General features: G+C 40.6%; 1 protein-coding gene across 4 annotated transcripts in view; it reads right to left on the reverse strand.

Annotated features, from left to right (window-relative positions):
* CNKSR2 (connector enhancer of kinase suppressor of Ras 2) overlaps positions 1-24,490 on the reverse strand; it is a 401,265-nt gene that overhangs the window by 296,298 nt on the left and 80,477 nt on the right. For all 4 annotated transcript variants that reach the window (XM_075059991.1, XM_075059987.1, XM_075059986.1 and 1 more), the window contains exons 3-4: positions 24,240-24,442; positions 8,561-8,648 (exon numbers count right to left, since the gene is read on the reverse strand). In XM_075059991.1, coding sequence (XP_074916092.1) covers positions 8,561-8,648; positions 24,240-24,442 — 291 coding nt within the window. The remainder of the gene's footprint in view (positions 1-8,560; positions 8,649-24,239; positions 24,443-24,490) is intronic.

Raw genomic sequence — 24,490 nt, forward strand, 5'->3', positions numbered from 1 at the left:
CTAGACAGTATTTGGTCCTGCCAGGAGGGCAGGGGACTGGACTCAATGACCTCTTGAGGTCCCTTCCAGTCCTAGAGTCTATGAATCTATGTTGTGTGCCTGGGCACTTACAGGCCCACCCAGAGTGTTTTGCAAGAACAAGGCCCACACAAGCCATGAGTTATTTGGCTTTAATGAAGGTATACGTGACACACGCGCAATGGGGACTTCGAGCATTGCTGTCATGAGGTGGGGAACCCAGCGCACGAAAGCTCGGCCTGGTACGGAGTCCAAGGGCAGAGTCAATGCTCTGCAGCAATTATAACATTATGCTAACACTATGTAAAGCAGCTCATGCATAAGCGATTTGGGGCTTTCCATCAGCAATGGCCGCCCCCCTTGGCCTATGGCCAGGGGCTTTCTGCAGTTCCTTCTAAACACAGGGGCTTCCCACACAAGGCAGTTGTAACCGGCTAGAAGCAGAATACACTGGCATGCTATGCCCTATAATAACCCACCAAGAGAAAGCGCAAAGCCCTAGCTAGGCCGTAACAAAGTCTTTCGTGGTCCCCTACAATATCACACAAGGATGTTTTTATTTTGTTTTCACAGACATGGAGAAGGCCCCATAAAACACACCTTTCCTCATCTAACAAATAATAATTAGGGTGGTTTCCTTCTTTAAAATGTCCCAAGTATCAAAGGGCTTAGTTTTTATGCTCAGAAATTAGATAAAAGAGAGTAGAAACTCTGATTATTATTTTCCGTTCTCCATTGGTTAACCTGTTATTGTCAGGAATGTATAGTCATAAATGGATTACACTTTAAAGGCACAGTGATGGACTACTGCAAGGATGAGACTGTAAGCATTAGAGAGTCTTGAAGGAGTCTCAGATTAGGTTAATATCATATCTAACTGTGCTGAATTCTAATTACCCCTAATACAGTGCTTGGAATTACTTCTTTTAAACTATACAGTCACATGTAATGTTTTATTTCCTTGTGAACAAATGGTTGCAATGCTAATATTATTTTATAAGCAGGCTAGCACAGCTCTACTGGAGGCACTCTTTAAAAAAACAGTGGAGAAAGTTTAACTTTATTGTTAAGCCAGTAATAAGAGAGAAAACTGTGATAATCAGTCTAAAGGTATATTGTGAGACAATTTAAAATTAGGTTATACTTACTCCTGTTCACCCTCAACTCTGAAAGCCTTGATCCTGCTCCCACTGAAATCATTACAAAATCCACATTGATTTCACTGGGTTCAGGATTGATCTCAGAATATATTTTTACAAGGATATGAAGTTAATTTTTTTTAACTCCTGAATCATATTCTTCAGAAGATCAGTTAGAAGTAATTAGACAGTGGGAGTAAAGACACGATTGAAAAAAAACAACATCCCCCCCACCCAACAGCATAGAACCCATGACTATAAGATTCTATGGTATTGGTAGGGAGCTGTGGAGGAGAGTCGTAGTAATTCAAAATGAAAACACTTGTTAGTTTGTATATTGTCAGGGCAAGGACTGTCTCCTGTGTGTTGTTACAGTGCCTAGTGCCATGGAGATCTGATCCTGGGTTAGGGGTCAGGGGGCGCTGTATGAATTGCTAGAGAATTAACAGTAATTTCAACCAGAAGAAATATAAATATTACAGCCTCCTCTCCTGGAAGCATGGAAAAAAGTAAAGTTAGAGAAACACCCAATGCCAATGGACATGCTTTATCAGAAATGGTGCAGCGAGAAAAATTGTTGCATCATGTCCTTTTGACTCTGCTTAGTAGTGAACACAGTCAAAGCTTCTGCAATGCAGCTGCAAAGTGATCATCTATTTTCGTAAGAAGATTACTTAAACTCCCAGGGCCTACTTCTGGCACCTCATGCTAAATGGAACTTTACTTCACAAACTGCATCACTGATCTCAACTGCATAACTTGTGGAGTAAGATCCTTCTCTACATATCGGTGGCAGGACTGGGTCCTTAACAACTTCAAGATACAAAGCATATATAGCCCTGTAATGGAAATGGCAGAAAAGTATGTCTGAACTGCCACTATTTGCAATTCCTCTGGAATCTAAAGGTTTTCTCTGGGGCTGAGATATTTTTATAAAGATAGCCTTTGAAGTCGCCAGAGTTAATAAAAGAGTATCAGCAAAATTGACTTGCATTACAGCTCAGAAATTAGCTACTAGTAAGGACTTGTTCCAACTATCCCAGAGTTCCCAAGATGAAAGTTGGAAGATAAAGCTACTACTTTATAAATCCCCAAAGTTCCAGAACAAAAAAATATTAGGACAAATAGTATATGAGCCTTTTAGTGTGAATGCAGTCTTCTTCAGGTTACAATGATAGCCTGCAATGCTCTGAGGAAACTATTTGTCAATGGCAGATATCCATTTCTGCAGCAGACAAATACAGAACAATTACTTGGCTCCAGCTGGCTTGTAACTAAAATAGCAAATGAACTAGTTAATATAATGTTTAACATATAGTATATCACATTATATATAAGGCTACATTTATGTCACAGAGGTCATGGAAGTCATGGAATCCGTGACTTTCAGAGACCTCCACGACATTCTCTGCTTCAGCCCCAGGGGTGGTGGGACTCTGGAGATGGCAGCCAGTGGGGCTCTGGCAAGGTTCCAGTGACAGGTGACAGTGGGCCCCCTGCAAGGTTCCAGTAACAAGTGACAGACTCCTGAGGGAGCCCACCTCAGGGTTCCAGCAACACACTACAGCCTCGCACAGGGGGAGGGAGACGCCTTGGGTGAGTGGCTGCGGATGTCCCATTTTCCCTTTGGGAAATATGGTCACCCTGCAGCTTCCACCTGCCATGGGTGCAACCCCTCCCACCCTCCGCAGCTTCCAGCTGCCACGGGCAGACGGGGAACCCCACAGCTCCCAGCCACCATGTTGGGGGTGGGGGGAAACTATAGGGCTGCAGCAGCAAAAGTCACAGACAGATCACAGCTTCCGTGAATTTTTGTTTATTGCCCGTGACATGTCCGTGACTTTTACTAAAAATAATCATGACAAAAATCTTACCCTTAATTATATACAATGGCTTGTCTTAAGAATTCTGTATTACAGCTCATACACAAGTAGGATGAATTTTCCTACACTCCATACTTCCAAAACTCTGCCAATTTCTTCTTCATTGTCCAGTCTGTACTGATAACAGAAAAATGTAATCCTCTTTATGCCAAACATTGCCCCTACAATTAACCTCAAACCAGCAAAATTATTTAAACATGCCAGCTTAATTTTACCCATTTTAGCTAGAGAACAATGTTTTTGTTAATAATTCTGAGGACTTTTCAGCTGTAAGCAAGTGATACAAAAATTGGGTATGAATCCTCATAGGCCTCATCCACTGCATGCTGAAGCTCAGGGTGCTATTTTTGAACTGCATATGAAATAGCTGACCAACAACAATTTACAAGAGCCAAAGACAGAACTTAAGCAAATGCACACTTTACGTGTAGGCATTTAAAAATGCCACTAGTCTTTTTAAAAAGCCTCTTGATAGCTAAGTTCAGGTGTAGGACTTTTGTAAACTCACAAAGAAGTATTTTAAATGCAAAAGAAAAGGGAATCAGAGATTAAAAAGCTGATGCAACATTTAAACATTCAGTTTGTATCCCAAAACAGTAGTACACTGGGGAATTTAACTGTATTCAATTTGGAATAATCAAATACTGTTTACAATTCTGTCACCCATATTCAAGAAAAATGAATTTAAACTGAAACAGGTGCAGAGAAGAGCTACTCGGAAGATCAGAGGAATGGAGGGCCTATTTTATGACAGGAGATTGGAAGCACTTGGATTGTTTAGTCTAGCCAAAAGAAGCCTGTGAAGGGATACAATTGTTCTCCAAACAGTAGGGGGGGTAAACACTAGGGAGAGTGAAGAGCTGTTTAAGCTAAAGGACAATGTTGGCACAAGAACAAAGGGGATATAAGCTGGCCGTAAACAAATTCAGACTGGAAAGTAGAAGGTTTCTAACCATCAGAGGGATGAGGTTCTGGAACAGCCTCCCAACAGGAACCGTAGAGGCAAACAATTTAATTAGTTTTGAGAGAGCGCGCTAGACAAATTTGTGAGTGCAACTGTATGATGGAGTTACTAGTGATGGTGGTAGGCAAGGATCAACAGCCCTGGGGCTCACTTCTGGTTTATGTCTTATGTTGCTAAAACTCATGCTTCAGGGTTTCATCTGGCCACCAGCATGGGTCAGGAAGAGATTCTCCCCACCCCCTCCAGGGTATTCTGGGATTTTTTTAATCTCCTTCCTCTGAAGCATGATTGATGGCCAAAGCTGGAGATGGGACATTGGGTCTGAAGTGGCATCAACCATTCTGTCTCTCAGATGCTTGTCTGGCTGGTTCTTCCTCACATGCTCAGGATCCATCTGATCGCCACACATGGGGTCAAGTAGGAATTTTCACCAAGGTCAGATTAGCAGAGACTTTGGGGGTTTTTCACCTTCCTCAGCAGCATGTGGATGCAGCTCACCTGCCAGGATTATCTGGGCATATCTCACTTCATCATTTCTCTGCCGTTGAGGGAGCCTTAAGCACTGGTGCACCTCGATCCCTCCTATTCTCTGCCTGTAGCACATAATAGTCTAGTCTCCTGGGGGTCTCATTTACTTTGGTCTAATTGCCATTGCTGGGTGTAATGTGAGAGTACTAGGTAGTGCTGGTGGCCTATGATATACAGGAGGTCAGACTAGATGATCTAGTAGTCTCTTCTGGCCTTAAACTCTATGATCATATGAAACAAAAGATCAGTGAATAGATACTAAGTTACTGGGATGGAACATATCTGCTGTAAATAAAAATCAGAACAGATGAGTTTGGGATCAGCAATGGAATTCATCATTGCCCCTGTCCTGACTAAAGTCCCAACACAGCTTCAGCACAGTAAGTGCCGTGCTGAAGTGCTTTCTTGATTGCGGCCTAATGTTATCTTTGGGGAGGATGGTGGTTCTCTTTTCTAGAGGCAAGTGAATAAAATTTGCTGTTACTCCTGTAAGTGCATAACTCTCGAACCTCCCCAGTTTCGAAGGTTAAGTGTACTTTCCAAAAAATGTAAGGAGCTAGCAGTAATGAGCAGGAGGATGAATTTGTGAGGAAACGAACTATGAGAAATGGACAGTTACTGGAAAGAACTACGCTGATTGTTAAGTTACAAGTTCCTCAGTTTGTAAAAAAAAAAAAAAAAAATAGACCTGTGCAAAGGAATAGGAGGCATTTCCAGTCACATTAAGTGATAGACAATGACATTCATCAAGAGTGTCAACAGATGGACTGTAGGCCAAATTTGGACCGACAGACACTTTTGAACAGACCCTGAAATCTTTTTATTTACTTATTATTATCATTAATTATTATTAATTATTATTATTATTATCTCTATAGTCTGGATCTTGACTATACTTTGTCCAAAAAATATGGACCTTGACAAAAATATAATTGACTACTCCTGACCTACAGCCATGACTACAGATAGTGACAGGTGCGACTTTGGCAAGAGATGCCCACACAGTCATCCTCTGGGGTTATGCCCTTTTCCCAAAGCACAAGGAGGGCTCCAATAAGCTTTGTAGGACAAACACATACTTTAAACCACAAACAACCAACTAGAGCATTTAGCTTTTCTCAGCCAAATGAAATGCAAACTAAATTAAACTCTGGAATTGTAAAATGACTGACTTTAAAAAAAAAAAAGGTAGAAAGAATTTATTATACAACCAAGGCAAGACATATTATCTTTGTATTTTGTGCAACCAATAAGTCAAACTAAGCTGTGAAAAAAGTTCATAGCAAAAGAATGAAGCCATTCAAATGGCTGGTTTTCACAATAGGGAAATCTCACAAAAATTCTGTGCCCTGAGCCAGCAAATTGGTTGGCCCACCTCCCTCCCACCATGCCTCAACACTCCATTTCTTGACAGCTGCCCTCTTCCTTCATTTTTGGCGAGCCACCAGACAGAGGCACTCCCCCTGTCTCAGTGCCTTCTGGTTGGTAAGGAAAGCTGTTTGACCTTCCTCTCCCCCATCAGCCCATATGGACATAAGAGGAAAGCCAACCACCTTTTACTGCAGGCAGCCCAATAAGGTTTGGCACAATAGTTAGGTATTCTCTGGCAATAGGAAATGAAGCTCATAGTTTCTATCTGAGTCAGCAGTGTACCTTTGTTACCAAGAAGGCTAATGGTATATTAGTACGAGCACTGATAGCAGATTGAGGGAAGTGATTATTCCCCCTCTATTCGGCACTGGTGAGGCCACATCTGGAGTATTGCATCCAGTTTTGGGCCTCCTACTACAGAAAGGGTGTGGACAAATTGGAGATAGTCCAGTGGAGGGCAACGAAAATGATCAGGGGGCACATGACTTACAGGGTCAGACTGAGGGAACTGGGCTTATTTAGTCTGAGGAAGAGAAGAGTGAGGGAGGATTTCATAGCAGCCTTCAACTACCTGAAGGAGGTTTCCAAAGGGGATGGATCTAGACTATTCTCAGTGGTGGCAGATGACAGAACAAGGAGCAACGGGCTCAAGTTGCAGTGGAGGAGGTTTCGGTTGGATATTAGGGAACACTATTTCACTAGAAGGATGGTGAAGCACTGGAATGGGTTACCCAGGAGATCGTGGACTCTCCATCCTTAGAGATTTTTAATGCCCAGCTTGACAAAGCCCTAGCTGGGATGATTTAGTTGGTGTTGGTCCTGATTTGAGCAGGGGGTTGGACTAGATGACCTCCTGAGGTCCTTTCCAACCCTAATCTTCTATGATTCTAGTCCTGGCCTTAAAGCACAGCCTACTGCAACAGGCAAGTCAGTCTCCCTCCCACTTTTTGGTGGAAAGCAGTAGGAGAGGGGGGAAAAGAGAAACCAGGATGCCTCCCAACCTCCACTGAAAAACTGAACATTTTTGGTCAGTGAGAATCTTTTGAGGCTGTTGCCCCCAACAAAAATAGACGATGGGATGGGCAGCCAACTGGTACCCATTAAAAATCACCAGGAATAGGCCAAGCCCAGGGAAGCAGCTACCAATGCTTCACCCTGAGAACACTAATAATAAATAGGATCAGTATGTGAGTGGGGAGTTGGTAGAGATGGAGTTATTTGTGGGGAAGGAAGAATGAGAGCTTTGAGCGAGCTCTCATGGTTTTGAGTTTGTTCAGCTCTAACTTCCAGCATACCCTGAAAGTACAACCCTAACCTTCAATAAAACCCTCAGACCCAAACTACAAATTTGATTTTGTCAATATATCACTGGCAAGCCGATTTCTGCTGGGTTTGCAGAGGTCTAATCAAAAAGCAAGGGGCACCACAGGTTCATAGAAATTAACAACAACTCAAAACGAGTAAAATATCCAGAAGTAAACAAAACCATCCTTTCATTTAAAAATAATCCATCCAAAATACAGAATTTATTATCTAATTCCTCACACCTCTATCCTCCAGTCAGGAATCATAACTAACAAATAAGCAGTCCCTCAGCTTTGCATTTGTAAGAAACAAAAGATAAATTAGGGTAGACTCTCCGGATAGCCTATAAAATTAATTCACTGTAGAATGGGAATTCACAACTGGCCCCTCAAAAATTAGGTAACAAACTGGGGTATTAACTAAACCTATATAAATCAACAAGATTTAAGCAATTGATTACAGCCACATTAATCATAGGGGTACTGGAATCTCCAGGACAGATCTTTTAGCTGTTCGAATCAAAAGTATAAGATAACACTCAGTTGAAGAGAACTACTTTAATTTCTGTCATTAATGCATCTAGTGGAGTATGTGCCAACCTTTGTTTGGACTGTAGAAAAAAGTTGCTTTTCACTTTTACCAGAAGGATAGCCAATTGGGGACAGGTCTAAACTACAGACACGCAACGGTATTACTGTTATATAGAATTTTTCATCAGTAAATCTAAAAGAAATTATGGAAACTGGGAAAGGTCCTAGGTTATATACATATCATCAGAATGCAAGCAATTTTCCCTTCTATTTTGGGAAAGTGAAGTCATACCTTTAAGAAAAGACTAAGTAACTGGTTGTGGCTCTCTTGAAGACAGAATTTAAGAAAATATACAACATTTTAGACACATCAGAAAATATACACTATCTGCAGAACATTCTAGATATTATGAATTGTGCAAAAAGAAAGGTGACTGCACAAATGCAGAGTAAGGCAAAGAGATCTTCTGAACTATTCCATTTAATGAAAAATAAGTGAGAAACTATTACAAGTAAAATACAATATCAAATGAGAATTTTCAACTTGACAACTATATAAACTAAGGAATTCAAAATAAAGCTCAGCATTGGAACACAGGAGAGATGTACATGCATAGCACAGCCCAAATCAAAGTTATGCAGACATTGAAACAGACATTTCTGAAAGGCATTTTACTAAACACAACAGTTTTCCTTTTATGCTGAAACTGGACACAGAAAAATGGACGACACAAAATGATTCAATTTCGTTGCAAAGGGCCACTTACCGTTAAATAGGGAACAATAAATTAAAATGAGAATAATAAATGTATAGTCTCATACCTGTTGTACAATTGTTGTTAATTCCAGGCAGAGCTGTATAACATTATTTCTCGTTACTGAGTAATCTGTCACAGCAGCAAAAGGTGATCTAAAAAAAAAAGAAAAAGAAAAAATGTTCATAGGGGAGTATGATTTTTCCCTGCTTCTGTACACATAATGCACTTTAAACACAGACTGCTTTAATACTAATTCTTAACAGGACTGAATAATACATCCGAAATATTAGCATTGTATGTAGCAGAACATAATTTTAGAAAATGGCTACTTCAACTCTCTTCTTGGCTTTTCAGGATTTTTTAAATCATTCTGAGAGAAGTCCTAACCATAAAGGCATCATCTCCTCAAAACCCTGTAGCTTCTTTCTGAAACTGCCTCCACTTCACCATATGATCCTTAGATATACAGGGGCATGTCTTTTGAGGTCGTCTAAGCACATACTTACTGAGAAAAGAAAAGCTATTGTTTCTACCTGTTGTACAGCTGGTGCCCAGGTATGAATACAGTAATTAAAGCATTTGGCTAATGCACTGAATGTCTTTGGGTCTGAACTAAAGCCCAAGGAAGTCAATAGAAATACTCAAGTATCAGAGGGGTCGCCGTGTTAGTCTGGATCTGTAAAAGCAGCAAAGAGTCCTGTGGCACCTTATAGATTAACAGACGTACTAGAGAATGAGCTTTCGTGGGTGAATACCCACAAAAGCTCATGCTCCAAGCTCTGGCTAGCTTCCCTGCTCTCCCTCCCCTTTGTTGCAGTGTTCTTGCCGTGGATGCTGCAGGTCTGACTGATCACCTGTTTTGGTATTAGGAAGGTTTTTGTCCCTTTGGATAAAATTGGCAAGAGGTACGATGGTTTTTTTTTGCCTTCCTCACAGCATCATGGAGGTATTGTTTGATTATAACAATAAGATTTAACGTTTAATATTAGGAAAGTAAGAGTGTTTAACTTGTTACAACTTGCGGCTAAAGGCTAAAAGGGACCAGCTCCAAGAGGTAAACATAATGCTGGTGGGCCTTTTGCCCATAGGTGCCAACTTTTTAATGCACTGGGAGGTGCTCCCCCTAGCTCCGCCACAGGCCCTGCTCCCATTCCACCCCTTCCCCCAAGTCCCCACACCTACCCTGTCCCCACTCCACCTCTTTCTCCAAGGCTCCACTCTTGCCCTGCCCCCCCGCGGCACCCCTTCCTGCCACATTCTGCCCGCTTCCCCGAGCATGCCCTGCCCTGGCTCCTTTCCCCAGCAGCTCCTGCATACCACGGGGCAGCTGATCCTCAGCAGATGGGAGGCGCTGACAGGGGGGGCTACCTGGAGCACCCACAGTGTCGGCATCTACGGTATTGCCAAAAGGAAAAAAGGAGACATGAAGTCCTTGCAGACTGATATTCTTTTTTGGCAACTTCTATATCCCTCCATGTGAGAAAAGGTGGGGAGGATTCAGAGGTGAGCTGAATCCCAGGGGTGGATTTAGGTGGGTCTACATCAAGTTACTGGTTGTTTAGTGGGACGCCCGAACACTGCCGTGGATAAATGCCTAATATGTGGGAGTGGGAAGTGTCTCCCTCCAATGTTGAATAATATTACTTCCTGTTGCTTAAAATGCATCCCTTGTGTGTTGTTCATTCACCTGCATATCCTGATCAATTGAATCAATCTCTCTCTCACTCACACAACACTGAATGAACAAATATAGAAAACACATGATGCTGTGATATAAAGGTATTATTGCCACTCATTTGAGATAAGCTCAGAGCCCACTCATGTAAGTAATGCAGCCATCCCAAATAAATATCAATAAAAGCTTTATATTATGTCATCATGTATCTTCTGTATGCCACATACTTTACAGAAAAAGTTTAGAGTTTTACAATTTTTGTTGATATTTTTCCTACTGTAAAGACAGCCAAAATCCAGTAACCATGAGTTCAGTAATAAAAAGCTCTGTAGACAAGAGTCATCATAACTAGGACATTTTAGATAGTTGTTATAGGGTTCTACAATAGTTTCTCCATATACTGTAATACTGCAATTTTAAAGTCAGTCATCTTGGAACTTTCCTAAAAACTAGTGGTGTTTCCCAATAGAAAACCAGAATCTCCTCCCCTTTCTAATGGTTTAAAATTCCCATTCTAGCCCTCATAGGTCACAAAATACAATGTGTCAGAATTGAATATGCACCTCAACTTGATGTAATTTTGGGAGAGGAAATTCCATATATTAGATGGAAAAAGGTAATATTCCTCCAGCAGCGTGTTCTTTTTATAACAGAAGTATGACTGATAGAAGGGCTAGCTCAGTGGTTTGCGCATTGGCCTGCTAAATCCAGGGTTATGAGTTCAATCCCTTCAGGGGGCCATTTAGGGAACTGGGGCAAAATCAATACTTGGTACTGCTAGTGAAAGCAGGGGGCTGGACTTGATGACCTTCCAGCTCTATGAGATTAGGTATACCTCTAAAAGAAAAGCTGTCCAGAGGCTAGGAAAAACTAGACACAGTCCTGAAAGTGAGGGATTAGTGGACAGAGTGTAGGTCAGGAGTTCAAGGGTGCTTGACAAAAGCAACTTGTCAAATGCTACAATCATTATTTACATATTGCTTTTATATGTACACAATACAACAACATGTGAACAGTATACTAAGTCTGCCTATACACACACAAACCAAATTACAATAAAAACATTAACTTATTATATGTTTGAAACTGGAATTAACTCTTCAATTATGAACTATAATCTTTTAAAACAAGACTATTGTATCCAAAAGGGTCAGAAATATTTGTATTTATTTTTCATTCACAATTGTCACTGTTAAGATGAGAAAACCTTCTAAAGCCATGATTTAAAAAGATAATACTCATTTATGAACTCTCACCTTTATTTAGAACGAATAAGTTCTAGCCACAAATGGTATTATTTTACTTTACGTTTGGATGTTATTACAATTTGATCTTCAAATTACACAGCTGGAATCTATTTGATGGTTCAAAGCCTCTAGCATTTTTCCAAAGAAAATTCTATGGTAGGCTTTTGGCTCTAATGCAGCATGGTTTTCTCTCATAGTTTTGCTATTTGTTAGGTTACACAGTTCATAAAGACAACAATGAAGCCTTGATTAGCATTGTTCTTAATGAAGAACATTGAAAATATCCAAATAAATTGGGTTTAACTCAAATTAAAGAACAAGAAAATGGCATATGGACTGCAAACGTAATTTAACAAAAACAGACGGAACATAAAAAGAAAAATGAGAAAATGGACACTGAAAATACAAAGTGAACCTAGCAAAGAGTCCTGTGGCACCTTATAGACTAACAGATGTATTGGAGCATGAGCTTCCGTGGGTGAATACCCACTTCATCGGATGCATATAGTAAAACTAGCAACAATGGTGAGGGTAAGTGGATTTTAGGGCAGGAGAGGCAGGAAACTAGTAAGAAATTGTCTCATTCCAGCAGCTAAAATCAATAACAAATGGTGAGAAACAAGGTGGGTGAGGCTAATCTCATTTTCAAATGTTGAGTTTCAATGAGATTTCCATTCCTAAATCAATTCTGAAAGTTTCATCTACAATGTTTAGTATAGGATCACTGGCCAAATTCCACGATGGACACAATTTGAAGCCTCAATTTGACACACAAAATCCTATTTTCGTTAATAAAATGTCCACCTTGACAGTAAGGCATGTAACATTGTTTTACACTATATTAAAATTATCAGTTTGTTTCCAGTCAGGACAGACCAAACAAATAGCAGCACATAACTGTAACGCCTTGTGTACTGATTATCACAACAACCTCCTCCTCCTTACCTGTGATAATGCCATTTGAATTCACCAAAAATGCAACCGGTAAAAAGGCATTCCACACCCAGTCAGAACACGTCCTCCCTACTTCTTTTAAGTCCCCAGCCAACTGTATCAAGTTTCAACTTCTGCCCTCCTTCATTCAAAACCAAACAACTCTACATTCCTCTGACCTACCACTCTCAGCTAGCATCTAAGGCCTCGATCCAGGAAAGCACTAAGTATGTATATAATTTCAAGGACGTGACTACTCTGGCTTGTCACATCTTTACACAATTTGTATTTGTATGACCTAAATATCTTATTAACAAAAATATTAACAAATGCAGTAACCAAGTTCCACTACTAACAATAGAAACAAGCACTTTTATCACAGAGTTAACCTCATTCTAGAATCAGAGCAAGGGGACAAGTTTGCGAAAGAATTTAAGCTTAAGAACCAGAACCCATTTTGAAAATTTCTTCTAGCACAAAAAATTTCAGGATAATCCAGTCTGTATCATAATTCAGCCCTCAGAGAGGAGAGGCAAACAAAACCCCAAACAAATGAAGAAAAAAAACATAGTAGTTTGCATTGTAGTACATGTAACTGCGCCAGTATCCCATCTAAGAATCATGGTAGTAGACTACCATGTACTATGTTTTACTTGTACTTGTAATTGGACTGTTTAATTCAATATAAGTAGGAAATGCAATGAACTTTATATTGAATAAAAGAGACTTAAATTAATGCTTTTTTAAACATTTGCAGCTGCTCCTGTGGCACTAACAGGGATAAGTGCCGTAGCAATTTTAGGTAATACTTATTGATATGTTCATTACCCCAGTTCAAACAAACAAAGGAGAGTACATAAAGGGAATATAAGGCCCATGGACAACAAACTGAAAAACTGACAGAAAAGCACGTAGATTCATTTTTTGTATCTATTTATAAAGACACAATTTTTTTTCAGCTCATGAAATAGTAAACAACTGTCAGGACAACCAACAACCAAACATGGCTCACAAGGTTGTACAAAATCACAGCACACAGTGAAGGGGATTGTTACTTTCAAAGTATGAGTTATTGGTTTAACATGTTTTGGTGACTGGGAACACTTTAGGCACCATACTTCCAGGCAATGCACACCTGCTAGTCCCTTTTCCTCTGCAACTAAAAACCACATTTGGGTAAGGCTCATTGACTGAAAATAACGAGAGAAAGAAATTCAACTTTTTTAAGTGCTATAAAAGGTACACAAAATTGTCTTAATGAACATAGCACAGTGGCAAAAAGAGACCAATTTCTTAGTGGAAGGTGAATTCTACAGTGAAATTACTGCAATCCAAAGCATTCAAAGAATGCACTAAAGCTGAATACTAAGACATTTCTGTATTTGAACGGCAATGGGTGAATCAGCCCATGTACTAGACATATAAACAGGTATACTAAATTACGTTACTGAGAGCAGTAAGGCTTACAGGTCTCAATTCAGTTGTCCATATCTATTCTGCAACGCACTTGATTTTAGGCACATAGTTACATCCCATTACAACAGGACTTAAGTATGTGTTTAAGTGCTTTGAGGAGTAGCTTTCCTCAGCTGAGGTCACAGTTTCTTGCACTTCAAAGGACTTAACTTCCTTAATCTACCTTATCGGTGTGAAATTTTAGAACTCCTACTTTTCACTAAAGACGAAAATCGGCCTGCTGCTATAGATCACCACCTTTTTCTCCTTATTAAGCATAGTTAGAAAGAGTAGGGCTTCTAATTCACTTTTTTACTCTGCTTTTTCACATATAAGACACCAGGATGCTAAATTGTCAAACTAGTGAGGATCTCAGCCTGTTAATTCTTTTCTATGCATCAGACTGACAGGTTGGAAAACATTATCTCACCACCACAAGATGTTTTTGTTCCCATTTCCTAATGTTTAACGTAGATTGTAGAAGTAGTTTAAGCATTTGATATGCAAGATGTGGCCAGTATTAGGGAGAAAACATGGATCATGTTAGAGTTCAGCAGCTGTGAAACAGATTGAGTAACCTGTCCACATGTGGCTAGGACAAACAGCACACTAAGAAATCCATTGTTCCCTGTAGAAATACCCAGTACACAATTAACACCCTTGTAAAAATACTGTGGTGGTTACTGCACAAAATATCAACTAAATTTTTGTAAAATTCTTTATTGAATATTTCTCTGCTACATTATGGTACATGGGCCTTTGATAAGAATCCCTTAAGAGTTTTCCAGACAATTGGTCCTTTCCCAGTCCAACTCTCCAAACACAAACACTCATAGATTACATAGACATCGCTCTAATTATTTATTAAGAACCAATAATGTTTCTCTCAGCTAGGGTGACCAGGTGTCCGGTTTTTGACCAGAACACCCAGCCAAAAAGGGATCCTTGTGGCTCTGGTCAGCACTGCTTACCGGGCCATTGACTGTCCAGTTGGCAGCGCTGCACAGCAGGGCTGGCAGGCTCCTTGCTAGTCTCCATGCCAGGCAGCTCGCAGAAAACAGCTGTCATGCCTCCCTCCGGCTCCTACATGGAGGCACAGCCAGGGGCTTCCCCACACTGCCCCTGCCCCAAGCACTGACCACGCAGCTCCCATTGGCCAGGAACCATGGCCAATGGGAGCTGCAGGAGCACTGCCTGCAGATGGGCAGCACACAGAGTCACCTGGCCGTGACTCTGCATTGGAGCTGGAGAGGGACATGCTGCTGCTTCCAGGAGCTGCTTGATGTAATCCCCTCCCAGGTCCCAACCACCTGCCACAGCCCCATCCCTGATCCCCCTCCTGCCCTCTGAACCCCTCGATCCCAGCCCAGAGCACTCTCCTGCACCCCAAACCCCTCATCTCCAGCCTCACACCAGAGCCGGAGCCATCTCTTGCATCCCAAATCCCTCATCTTTGACCCCACACCATAGCTCATACTCTCAGCTGGAGCCCTTACCCCCTTCTCGCATCCCAACCCACTACCTCAGCCTGTAGCCCCCTAACTCCTCATTTCTGGCCCCACCCTGGAGCCTGCACCCCCAGCAGAAGCCCTCACACACACACCTCCACGCCCCAGCCCCCTGAGCTAGCCTGGTGAAAATGAGCAAGTGAGTGAGGATGGGAAGAGCAGTGACAGAGGGAAGGGAGATAGAATGAGCGGGGATGGGGTCTTGGAGAAGGGGTGGGGAATGGGAGGGGTCTCGGAGGAAGGGCAGGGCAGGTACCAGAGCAAAGGTGTTCAGTTTTGTGCAAGTAGAAAGTTGGCAACCCTACTATCAGCTTTGCATAACACACAACATATAGACAGCTCCTACCCCCAAAGGATTTACAATCTAAACAAAACAGAATAGAGAAATGTATTGGGAAGCCCAAATTCAGTAATAATTAGGAATTTTCTTTACAGTTTATTATACTGACTCACATTTTGGATAACAGAAAATAAGTGAGAGAGAAGGTGAGAGAGGTAGTATCTTTTACTGGAACACCTTCTGTTGAGAGACACACAAAAATAAGTTTTCAGAAGTGGTTTCTTTGTCAGAAAGACAGCAGTTTGGTGGACTAGACTTAGGAGGGCATTCCAAACAGAGGGTAACGTGGCAGAACATATAAATGGATGCAGGAAAAGCAGATAAACAGAGCATTAAAATTAGTATCACTGGTGGAGCAAAAGGGGCAGGTGATGAGAGATCATACACACAAACTATTTTAGTGCTACTGCATGTCACACAGGGGCCATTCTCTATTAAGAGTGTTCATGAAAGGTTCATGAAACAGTGGCATTATAATGTAGAGCAGAAGCAACTCTTTTCTGAAAGCTAAAATGGTGGATGTTATCTTTTAAATCAAGTTTTTCCATGCCAGAGCCATACAGTCCAAAATATTTATACTGGAATGTGAGGCAGAACATGATCTGAAGAAACAAGTCCTTTCTTAACTGAAACTTTAAAGGTCCTTGATTGTGCAGGAGCTTCCCACTTAGGAAAAAAGCAATAGACTAGTGCATAGGCATACCTGAGGAACTGTGAGTCCCTGCCCAACTTTAGGTGAAGACAAAGACAGATTTTTTGTCTGTCAGGTCAGAATACAGCTAAACCTTATGGCAGGAAGAATGATGTTCTGGTTAAGAAACTGAACTTGTCTAGACTGGGACTCAGTTCAGGTTTCAGTTCCTGGCTCTGCTGTGCACTTCCTATGTGCCATTGGACAAGTCACTTAAGCTCTCTATGCCTCAGTTCCTCACCTGCAAACTGGGTTTAATATTGTTCTGAGAATAAGTACATTAATGTTTGAGAGGTCCTCAGATTCACAAATCTAGGGTTCATTTCAGAACTTTAAGGGAGACCCATAGGTGCTGGAACTACGGATACTGGGGGTGGTGCTGCACCCCCTGGCTTGAAGTGGTTTCCATTATATACAGGGTTTACAGTGTCTCTCTCAGTGCCCCCCCTATAAAAATTGTTCCAGCACTTCTGGTGGGACTGCAAAGATATGGACCATAGAAAGTGGAGAGAACACATTGGAAGCAATGTGAAGGAATAAAACAGGGACCAAAATACAAGAACAATGAATTAGCCGTGTCCCAACTGAAGAAAAGATGACCTCTAAAGGCTGTTGCACTGCTCGACAGTCAGGACTTCCAGGGTGTTCTCTCAGGCGGCATCTCTATGATGTCACTGTTCTGCAATTTTCTGACTGCCTCAGGACAAAGGGACCCAACTGTGAGGTGTGTATAGGTGCCACTAAGGGTACAATTTGATTGTAGAACCTTTAAAATGGCGCTTGAGATAGAAACAACAATAGCTTGACCCTCAGAAGCCTGAGTTTACAATGCTCACAGAAAAAACTGATTAACTGCACACATTTGATATCGAACTCAATGAAAGATGGTTCAGATGGAACTCCACAACTGCAATTAATTTTTACAGCGTACTTTCAATGGGGCTGTACAAGAGCGACCCCAACCGGAACTTTGTAAACAATTCTGACAAGGATTCAAAGGACGGAACAAAATTTTCAGGGTTAACAGGAATAAAAACGTACTTTTCAATAAAGTCAGCAAATATAACCAGATAACTTCTTACTCAGTAGATTAGTGTATCATTTTTACAAAGTGGCTTTACACCATAGAATTGCTATGCACTGAGACTGCGTGGCCATAACCACAGTTCACTGAGCTTTCGCTCCCTAAATGAGTCTGCAATATAAGATTCCATTCTAGTTTGCCTTAATTTTATGTTTATCTCCAGCACACACACAATTTTTAACCTCATTTTATTTTCCACTTAATTTGTAATCTGTCTTACATTTAAAGTGTCTCAGTCAGCTCTGTGTTTTTTGCAGTTCATTTTTGGAAGGTGAAAGTTTGTGTCTTTTTTTCATTCCTTTGAACAGTTTTTTCTGATTATTTAGTTTATTTTCCTTTCGACGGAGCTTTTTTTATTGACACTGTTCCAATTTGCCTAGATCTTTTGTGTATCTATGTTTTTCATTGGAATATTTTAATAAAAAAGGTGTAAAATAGCACTCTCTACTCCAGTGATTCTCAAACTGGAGGTCATGATCCCTCAGGAGGTTGTGAGATTATAATGCTTTGCCTCCAGCATTTATAATAGTATTAAATATAAAACAAGTTTTTTTAATTTATAAGGGGGGGTTGCACTCAGTGACTTGCTGTGTGAAAGGGGTCACCAATACAAAAGTTTGAGAACTACAGCTCTACTTATTACACTGGTTGCTTCAGCCCTGCGTTATCTATAACTTTGCTACTTCATAACCAGAAACACAAAACAGTGCCTAATTGTTTTTTTTTTCTTCTTCTCCCCTATTTCAGAGGGGTTTTCAATTAAAAAATGTGCCTCCATTTTTGAAGGTTGTATGTTATGGCTAATACCATTCAATAGAGATGATGAGAAATACATTCCACAGGATTGTTACAGGTGATCTTTAGAGAGATCAGAGCTGCCCAGAGGATTCAGGGGGCCTGGGGCAAAGCAATTTTGGGGGCCCCTTCCATAAAAAAAAGTTGCAATACTGTAGAATATTATATTCTCGTGGGGGCCCCTGTGGGGCCCAGGGCAAATCGCCCCACTTGTCCCCCCACCACCACCGGGTGGCCCTGAAAGAGACAGGGAGGGTGAGCTAATATCTTTATTGAACCAACTGCTGTTGGTGAGAGAGACAAGCTTTTGAGCTACATAGTGCTCTTCTTCAGGTCTGGAAAAGATACTCAGAGGGTCACAGCTAAATACAAGGTGGAACAGTAGTTAGCACATATTTCAAAGGATCCAACAGATGATCTTTGTAATTAGGTACCAGACAGACAGACACAGCACTGAAGACTCCCCTCTACAGGACAGAATGCATCAGTCCTATAAAACAGAAAAAACAGGAATCTACCATGCCAGAAAAGAAGAATTTATAATAGTGCTATATAGTAATAATCTCAAGAGAAAATAAGTTCCTGTGACTTCAGAAACAATGGCTAACAGTAACTCTGAGATAGGTTTTAACAGTAATTGTATGAGATACCCAAATGGCTACAACATCATAATTCTGTAATACCTGAACATATTTCCTTAAACAAAAATACGTCCATACAAATGGGGCAGTATTATTTGAGCCATAGGCTTGATATAAGTCAATAGAAGGCAGCAATTCAAGGTAGCTATTTGGTAGCCAAGGCCTGTATTCCAAGCCTTGGCATCTACATGTATCCAGAGATGTTTTTTCAAGAAAACAAAGCTCTAACAGGCAAAAGATCAGAGGAACAGGGAAAAGAGTACAAAAACATGACTATAAAACATTCAGCCAACATCCTTCTAGAAGTAGAGAAGAATTCTATGGTAAGAGAAAGAGGGAAGTCAAAGTGTTCTTGCGAGTAAACCATAACCACCTTAATGTCCTGAGCCCTGATACTTTTCAGGGCGCCCGGATCTGATTCCCATGTAGGCGCCTAAAACAGCCAGACTGACCCATCTGGAAATAGAGGTTTGGAAGCCTTCTAAAAAATCTCCCAATCCCTACTATTAAGCTAAACCAAAATACTTTAAAAACTTGACAAAAATAGAAATTTTAAATTATGCCCTGATGCTCATTGATCTCTGGTTCTGATCAGTCACTGGAAGAAGCAGATTCTAGAGGAATGGACCCTTCACAAAGAATGTCCTGATAACAGCCGTGGCCAGTTTAACCCTGGGAACCAACAGTGAGAGTAACCCAACAGATCACAAGTCTTAACAGACCATAGAAGAAAAGGCAATCTCTCAGATATCTGGGCCCAGCTCATTTAGGTCTTTATAGGCTGTAACCAACAAGTTGAAATTGCATTCAAAAATGAACAAACTGCTAGTGCAGAGATGGAGCTCAGGTTTTCTGTGCTCTCCACTCAAGAAGCAAGCTGGTACATTTAGACCCAGCTGGAGCCACTACCGATTTTTCCAGACTGGCCCCAGGTAAATGTACGTACCAGTGATCCAGTCTGGATGTTACAGTGACATGCATCACTGTGTTGATGTCCACGTTATTCCTTTTAATTAATTCCTTTGTCACAGATGAAATAAGTGCTATAAGCCATAGCTGCCAGCCGAGAATCCAAGGACAGAAATACATCAAATCACTGCAGGGCTGCAAATTATTGTCAGAGGGGAGGCATGCCTATAACCCTCACCCTTTCACCTCAGTGCCTCCCTTTTATTTTATATGGGGCAAGTCTATGCCAGCTTAATCACAAATGTCCACCCATCTCTCTCAGGCACTGGAAGCATAATAGTGAAGTTAAATGAAAAATATGATTTGATATAAAATGCAGATTTCTCTAAGGCTAGCCTTGAGAAGCAGTCAGACACTTCAGCCAGGCTGGCTATAAAAGCATCATATAGAAAATGTCTTCAGGTCTTCAAGGCCATAAAGAAACACTAGAAAAACACCCCCACTGAGAGAACCTATCAAAAAAAATACTGCTAGAACTATTCAACAGAAAAATTCAGTCCATTTTATCTTAGGTAGCACTAAACATCGTAGTATCTCTGAAACAGCAAAGTCTGGGGCTCAGCTTTGACTGTCAGGACTAACAGTAGCAAAACCATACCTGTGCAAAAAAAAAAAAAAACTTCCTATCTCCCCCAGTTGACATTTAACAGGAAATGACAGAACCTATGGATCTCCAGACATTCATGCTCTTAAGGAGGAATAATACACAGCCATTAATCCGCCCCCTTGAGACATCTGAAAGAGGAAAAATGGATCTACTGAATGAAAAATATTATATACTAGAAAAAAATCTTAAAATTCCACAAAAATGTACAGAAGAATGTTTAAATTACATACCTGTTCAAAATACACATCTACCTCGATATAACACTGTCCCTGGGAGCCAAAAAAATCTTACTGTGTTATAGGTGAAACCGCGTTATATCCAACTTGATTTGATCCGCCGGAGCGCACAGTCCCGCCCTACCGGAACACTGCTTTACCACATTATATCTGAATTCGTATTATCTCGGGGTAGAGGTGTATCTGTTTACTGTATAATTAAGTGAAATTCAAATATTGTTTCTAGAAAGCCCCATTCAGGTACTAAAGACAACATTTTCAAAAGTAGCCTCTCATTTTGGCTGCCCTAATTTCTGAGTGCCTTGAAATTTGAAACACCTTGAGATTCCATTTTCAGAGGTACAGAGCAGCCACATCTCCCGGTGAGCTCAAAAGGGCAAGTAACAGACAGTAAAATTGTCATATTTTTAAGATGATTTTATTAACTCCCTCTTACTTTTTTGTTTGCCTGTTGTATTATCTATGACTAATACAATGTGGCTGCCTTTACAAATAATATAACAGCAGGGGAGACAAACAGCTCAGTGGTTTGAGCACTGGCCTGCTAAACCCAGGGCTGTGAGTTCAGTCCTTGAGGGGGCCACTTAGGCATCTGGGGCAAAATCAGTACTTGGTCCTGCTAATGAAGGCAGGGGGCTGGACTGAATGACCCTTCAGGATCCCTTCCAGTTCTAGGAGATAGGTAATCTTTATTTATTATAATTTCAGTGAAGAATGGACAGGGCATGCATTGCTGAGCCACATTCACTTATCAGGGGCCTTTGGCTTTGTGTCTAATTCTAAAGCATGCAATCTTGGCATAACCTTGGATATCATGTCACACATTAGTGCTCAAATGGAACAACTACTATGTTGAATTTGTATTTCAGAAGCTGGTTATTCCTCTAGAAAAAGCATAAGGGCGTGTTTTCATCTAAAGTTTATGTTTATAGAGGCAGAGAAATCAACTGTCAGCTGACCTCATCACCTTCTAAGAGTCTCTTGCCATCAATAAATCTACATTATAAACTGAAATCAATAGCACAATCATAGGCGATGACTCTGTGGGTGCTCGGGGGTTGGAGAACCCCTGGGGAAAAAATGGTGGGAGCTGAGCACCCACCATCAGACCCCCGATCAGTCCCCTTCCCTCCCCCAGCATCTCCTGCCTGCCGGTGGGCCCCAACAATCAGCGCCTCCTGCAATCAGCTGTTTTGTGGCATGCAGAAGGCTCCAGGTGAGGGAGGGAAAGGAGTGAGGACGTGGTGCACTTAGGGGAGAGGGAGGAATGGGGTGGAAGAGATGTGGTGAGAGTGGGGACCTGGAGAAGGATCAGAGTGGGAGCAGGGGCCTAGGGCTAAACCAAGGGTCAAGCACCCCCCGACACACAGGAAAGTAAGCGCCTGTCATAGCACTACAAGTGTGATGGATAATTTACAACAGCGCTAGGGTAATTATATTTTAATAAATAATAAAAAAGTTAATTTATTTTAAAACATTTTCAGTTAAAAACCCTACATTTCATAACACCCAACAGTCTTTTGGACTCAAACATTTTAAGTGTCTCACACATTTTTTGTGGCAGAAGTGGTGCAACAGCATGTGTAATTATAGTGCAAGTTGTAATGTGCTGCAGCAGGTAAGCAGGAAATTATAGCCTTATGTTATTGGCATCTTTTAAGATTAAGAGTGCTAGGCCTTAAAGTATTTAGGATTAACCCTCAGCAAAGAAGAGCTAAAGTATTTTAAAAAGGCAAGTGAAAACAAGCTAAAACTAGGTAAGTTGTAACTTTTAAAAATAAAGGTGCCTTCAATGAGGTTATTCTTGGTAGAGATTTAACTACTGAAGTGCTTTTGTAAGAGCAGATATCAGAAATCAGAAAATATTTCAAAAGATATATTAAACAAAATGGTTCTTAAAGGAAAAGACTTTTCCTGCTTTTTAAAATAGGTGTCTACACTGGGCTCCTAAGTCTATATTTAGGCATTTAAGTAAACAACTAGCTTTTCAAAAATGCATAACTGCCAGGTCACTAGGAACTTCCAGGTGCTCTGCCTTTTGGAAAACCAGGTTACACTTATTACATAATAAATAATAATAATAATACCCAGTTCTTATCTTGGGCTTTTCATCAGGAGAGCTCAAAGTGCTTTACAAAACAGGTAAGTATCATTTATATTTTATAGGGTAGCTGAGCCACAATGACTCACCCAAAGACACCCAGCAGGTTAACAGCAGAGCCAGGATTAGAATCCTCTCCTGAGTCCTGTTCAGTACTCTGTCCACTAAAACACCACCTCTCCTGGTGCCTAAATATGGTCTTAGAAATCTAATATTAGGCATCCTTTTTTTTTTTAATTCTGGTTATAATGCTATTGCCAAATTTACAGGAAAACACAATATCTATGTTATTTACACCATAACCAACAAATTACTCTTTAAACTGCAAGATGTCTCTTTTCCGTTATTTGTTTTCCAATTTTAGCCCAATCTTTCCAAACTTCAAGACAAGCTGTCAACGGTAGTTACAGTTCCTACAGCAAAAGCAGGACTTTGAAGAATACATTCTTAAAAGCTGGACAGGTACATACCTCTCTTAAAACAAACCACTTCTGTCCAGAGAGTTTCTTTTAGGGGACAAAGGTAATTTTCCTGACAAAAAGAAAAAAAAGTATCTGTCTGGATTTTCAGAATCTCCCCCCTACACACACACACCCTTTTTTTGGGGGGGGGGGCCTTAATCTACACTGTATCACAGCGTCAGTTGATGATACACAAATACTGTATGAATTGTCCTTTACCAACTGCATATTCAAATCAAGACAAGACAAGCAGCCTATTTATGGTTGACTATAAAATGACTTGTGAGGTGTTTTTAAAGGCATAATTGCAATAATCATCTTTACTACCTGGAGAGTCTCAGTGCCATGATGAATCCAATTGGAACATAGAAATGTAGAAAGAAGGTCAGTCCTGGCCCTGAATATTTGCAAGGCATTGTAAAGTAAGGGTATGACCCAGCTCCCATTGATTTCAAAGGGAGTCTTTCCATCGAGTCATCTCAGTTTGATTAGATCCTATGAGCGTAACATCAAAGGCAGCTGATCAGAAAAGTTCTATTTGTGTCTAGAGCTTCAAAGACATTCCATAACTGCATGTAAATAATCCCATAACTGCATGTAAAGACATTCCATAACTGCAACACAGATACTGTGGAATTAGGTATTAATATTGACACAAAAATTTTACCAGCACAATGAACATCAAAAGAACTTGTTTGAATTAAACAAGTCACTTAAAAGTTTGTCCCTGCACCAGTACAAAAATTCATCAATTTGCCTTAACCATTTTAGCCATAATATTCAATTCCACCGTTACAGTATTTTTAAAAATATGATCCTGAGTGCAGTCCAAACTGCATGCTAAAGCTTCATCTTTTTAAAGATCAATTTAAATTTCTATTCTTTAAAGTCAACTTGGTGGTTTTAACTTACACTTAAAATCAATATAAAATGATTTTAAAAGGTTTGTTTTGGGTGTGTGCATGAACTGGTTACCTGTGAAACATTTGGGAGATTTTACCTGTCCAACCAAGCCAGCAGACTTTTAGCTGCTCCAATCAGATCCACCACAGAGGTCAGGAAGTCATTTGGTAATTTTCGGCTGGTCCTGCCATCATAGTGACCACTCCTCCTCCTCCCAGTTATAAAGTTCTGCAGATTTTTGGCGGATGCATTTAGCTTGTGAGAAAGGGTTTTTAGATTTTCTGTTTCCAAACCATAGTTCTGCATTTAAAAGAAATAAAATTAAAAGAAAGTTAGTACTTTTTGCCA

Source organism: Chelonoidis abingdonii, chromosome 1, assembly GCF_003597395.2.
Source record: "Chelonoidis abingdonii isolate Lonesome George chromosome 1, CheloAbing_2.0, whole genome shotgun sequence".
In the NCBI taxonomy this organism is placed as follows: domain Eukaryota; kingdom Metazoa; phylum Chordata; order Testudines; family Testudinidae; genus Chelonoidis; species Chelonoidis abingdonii.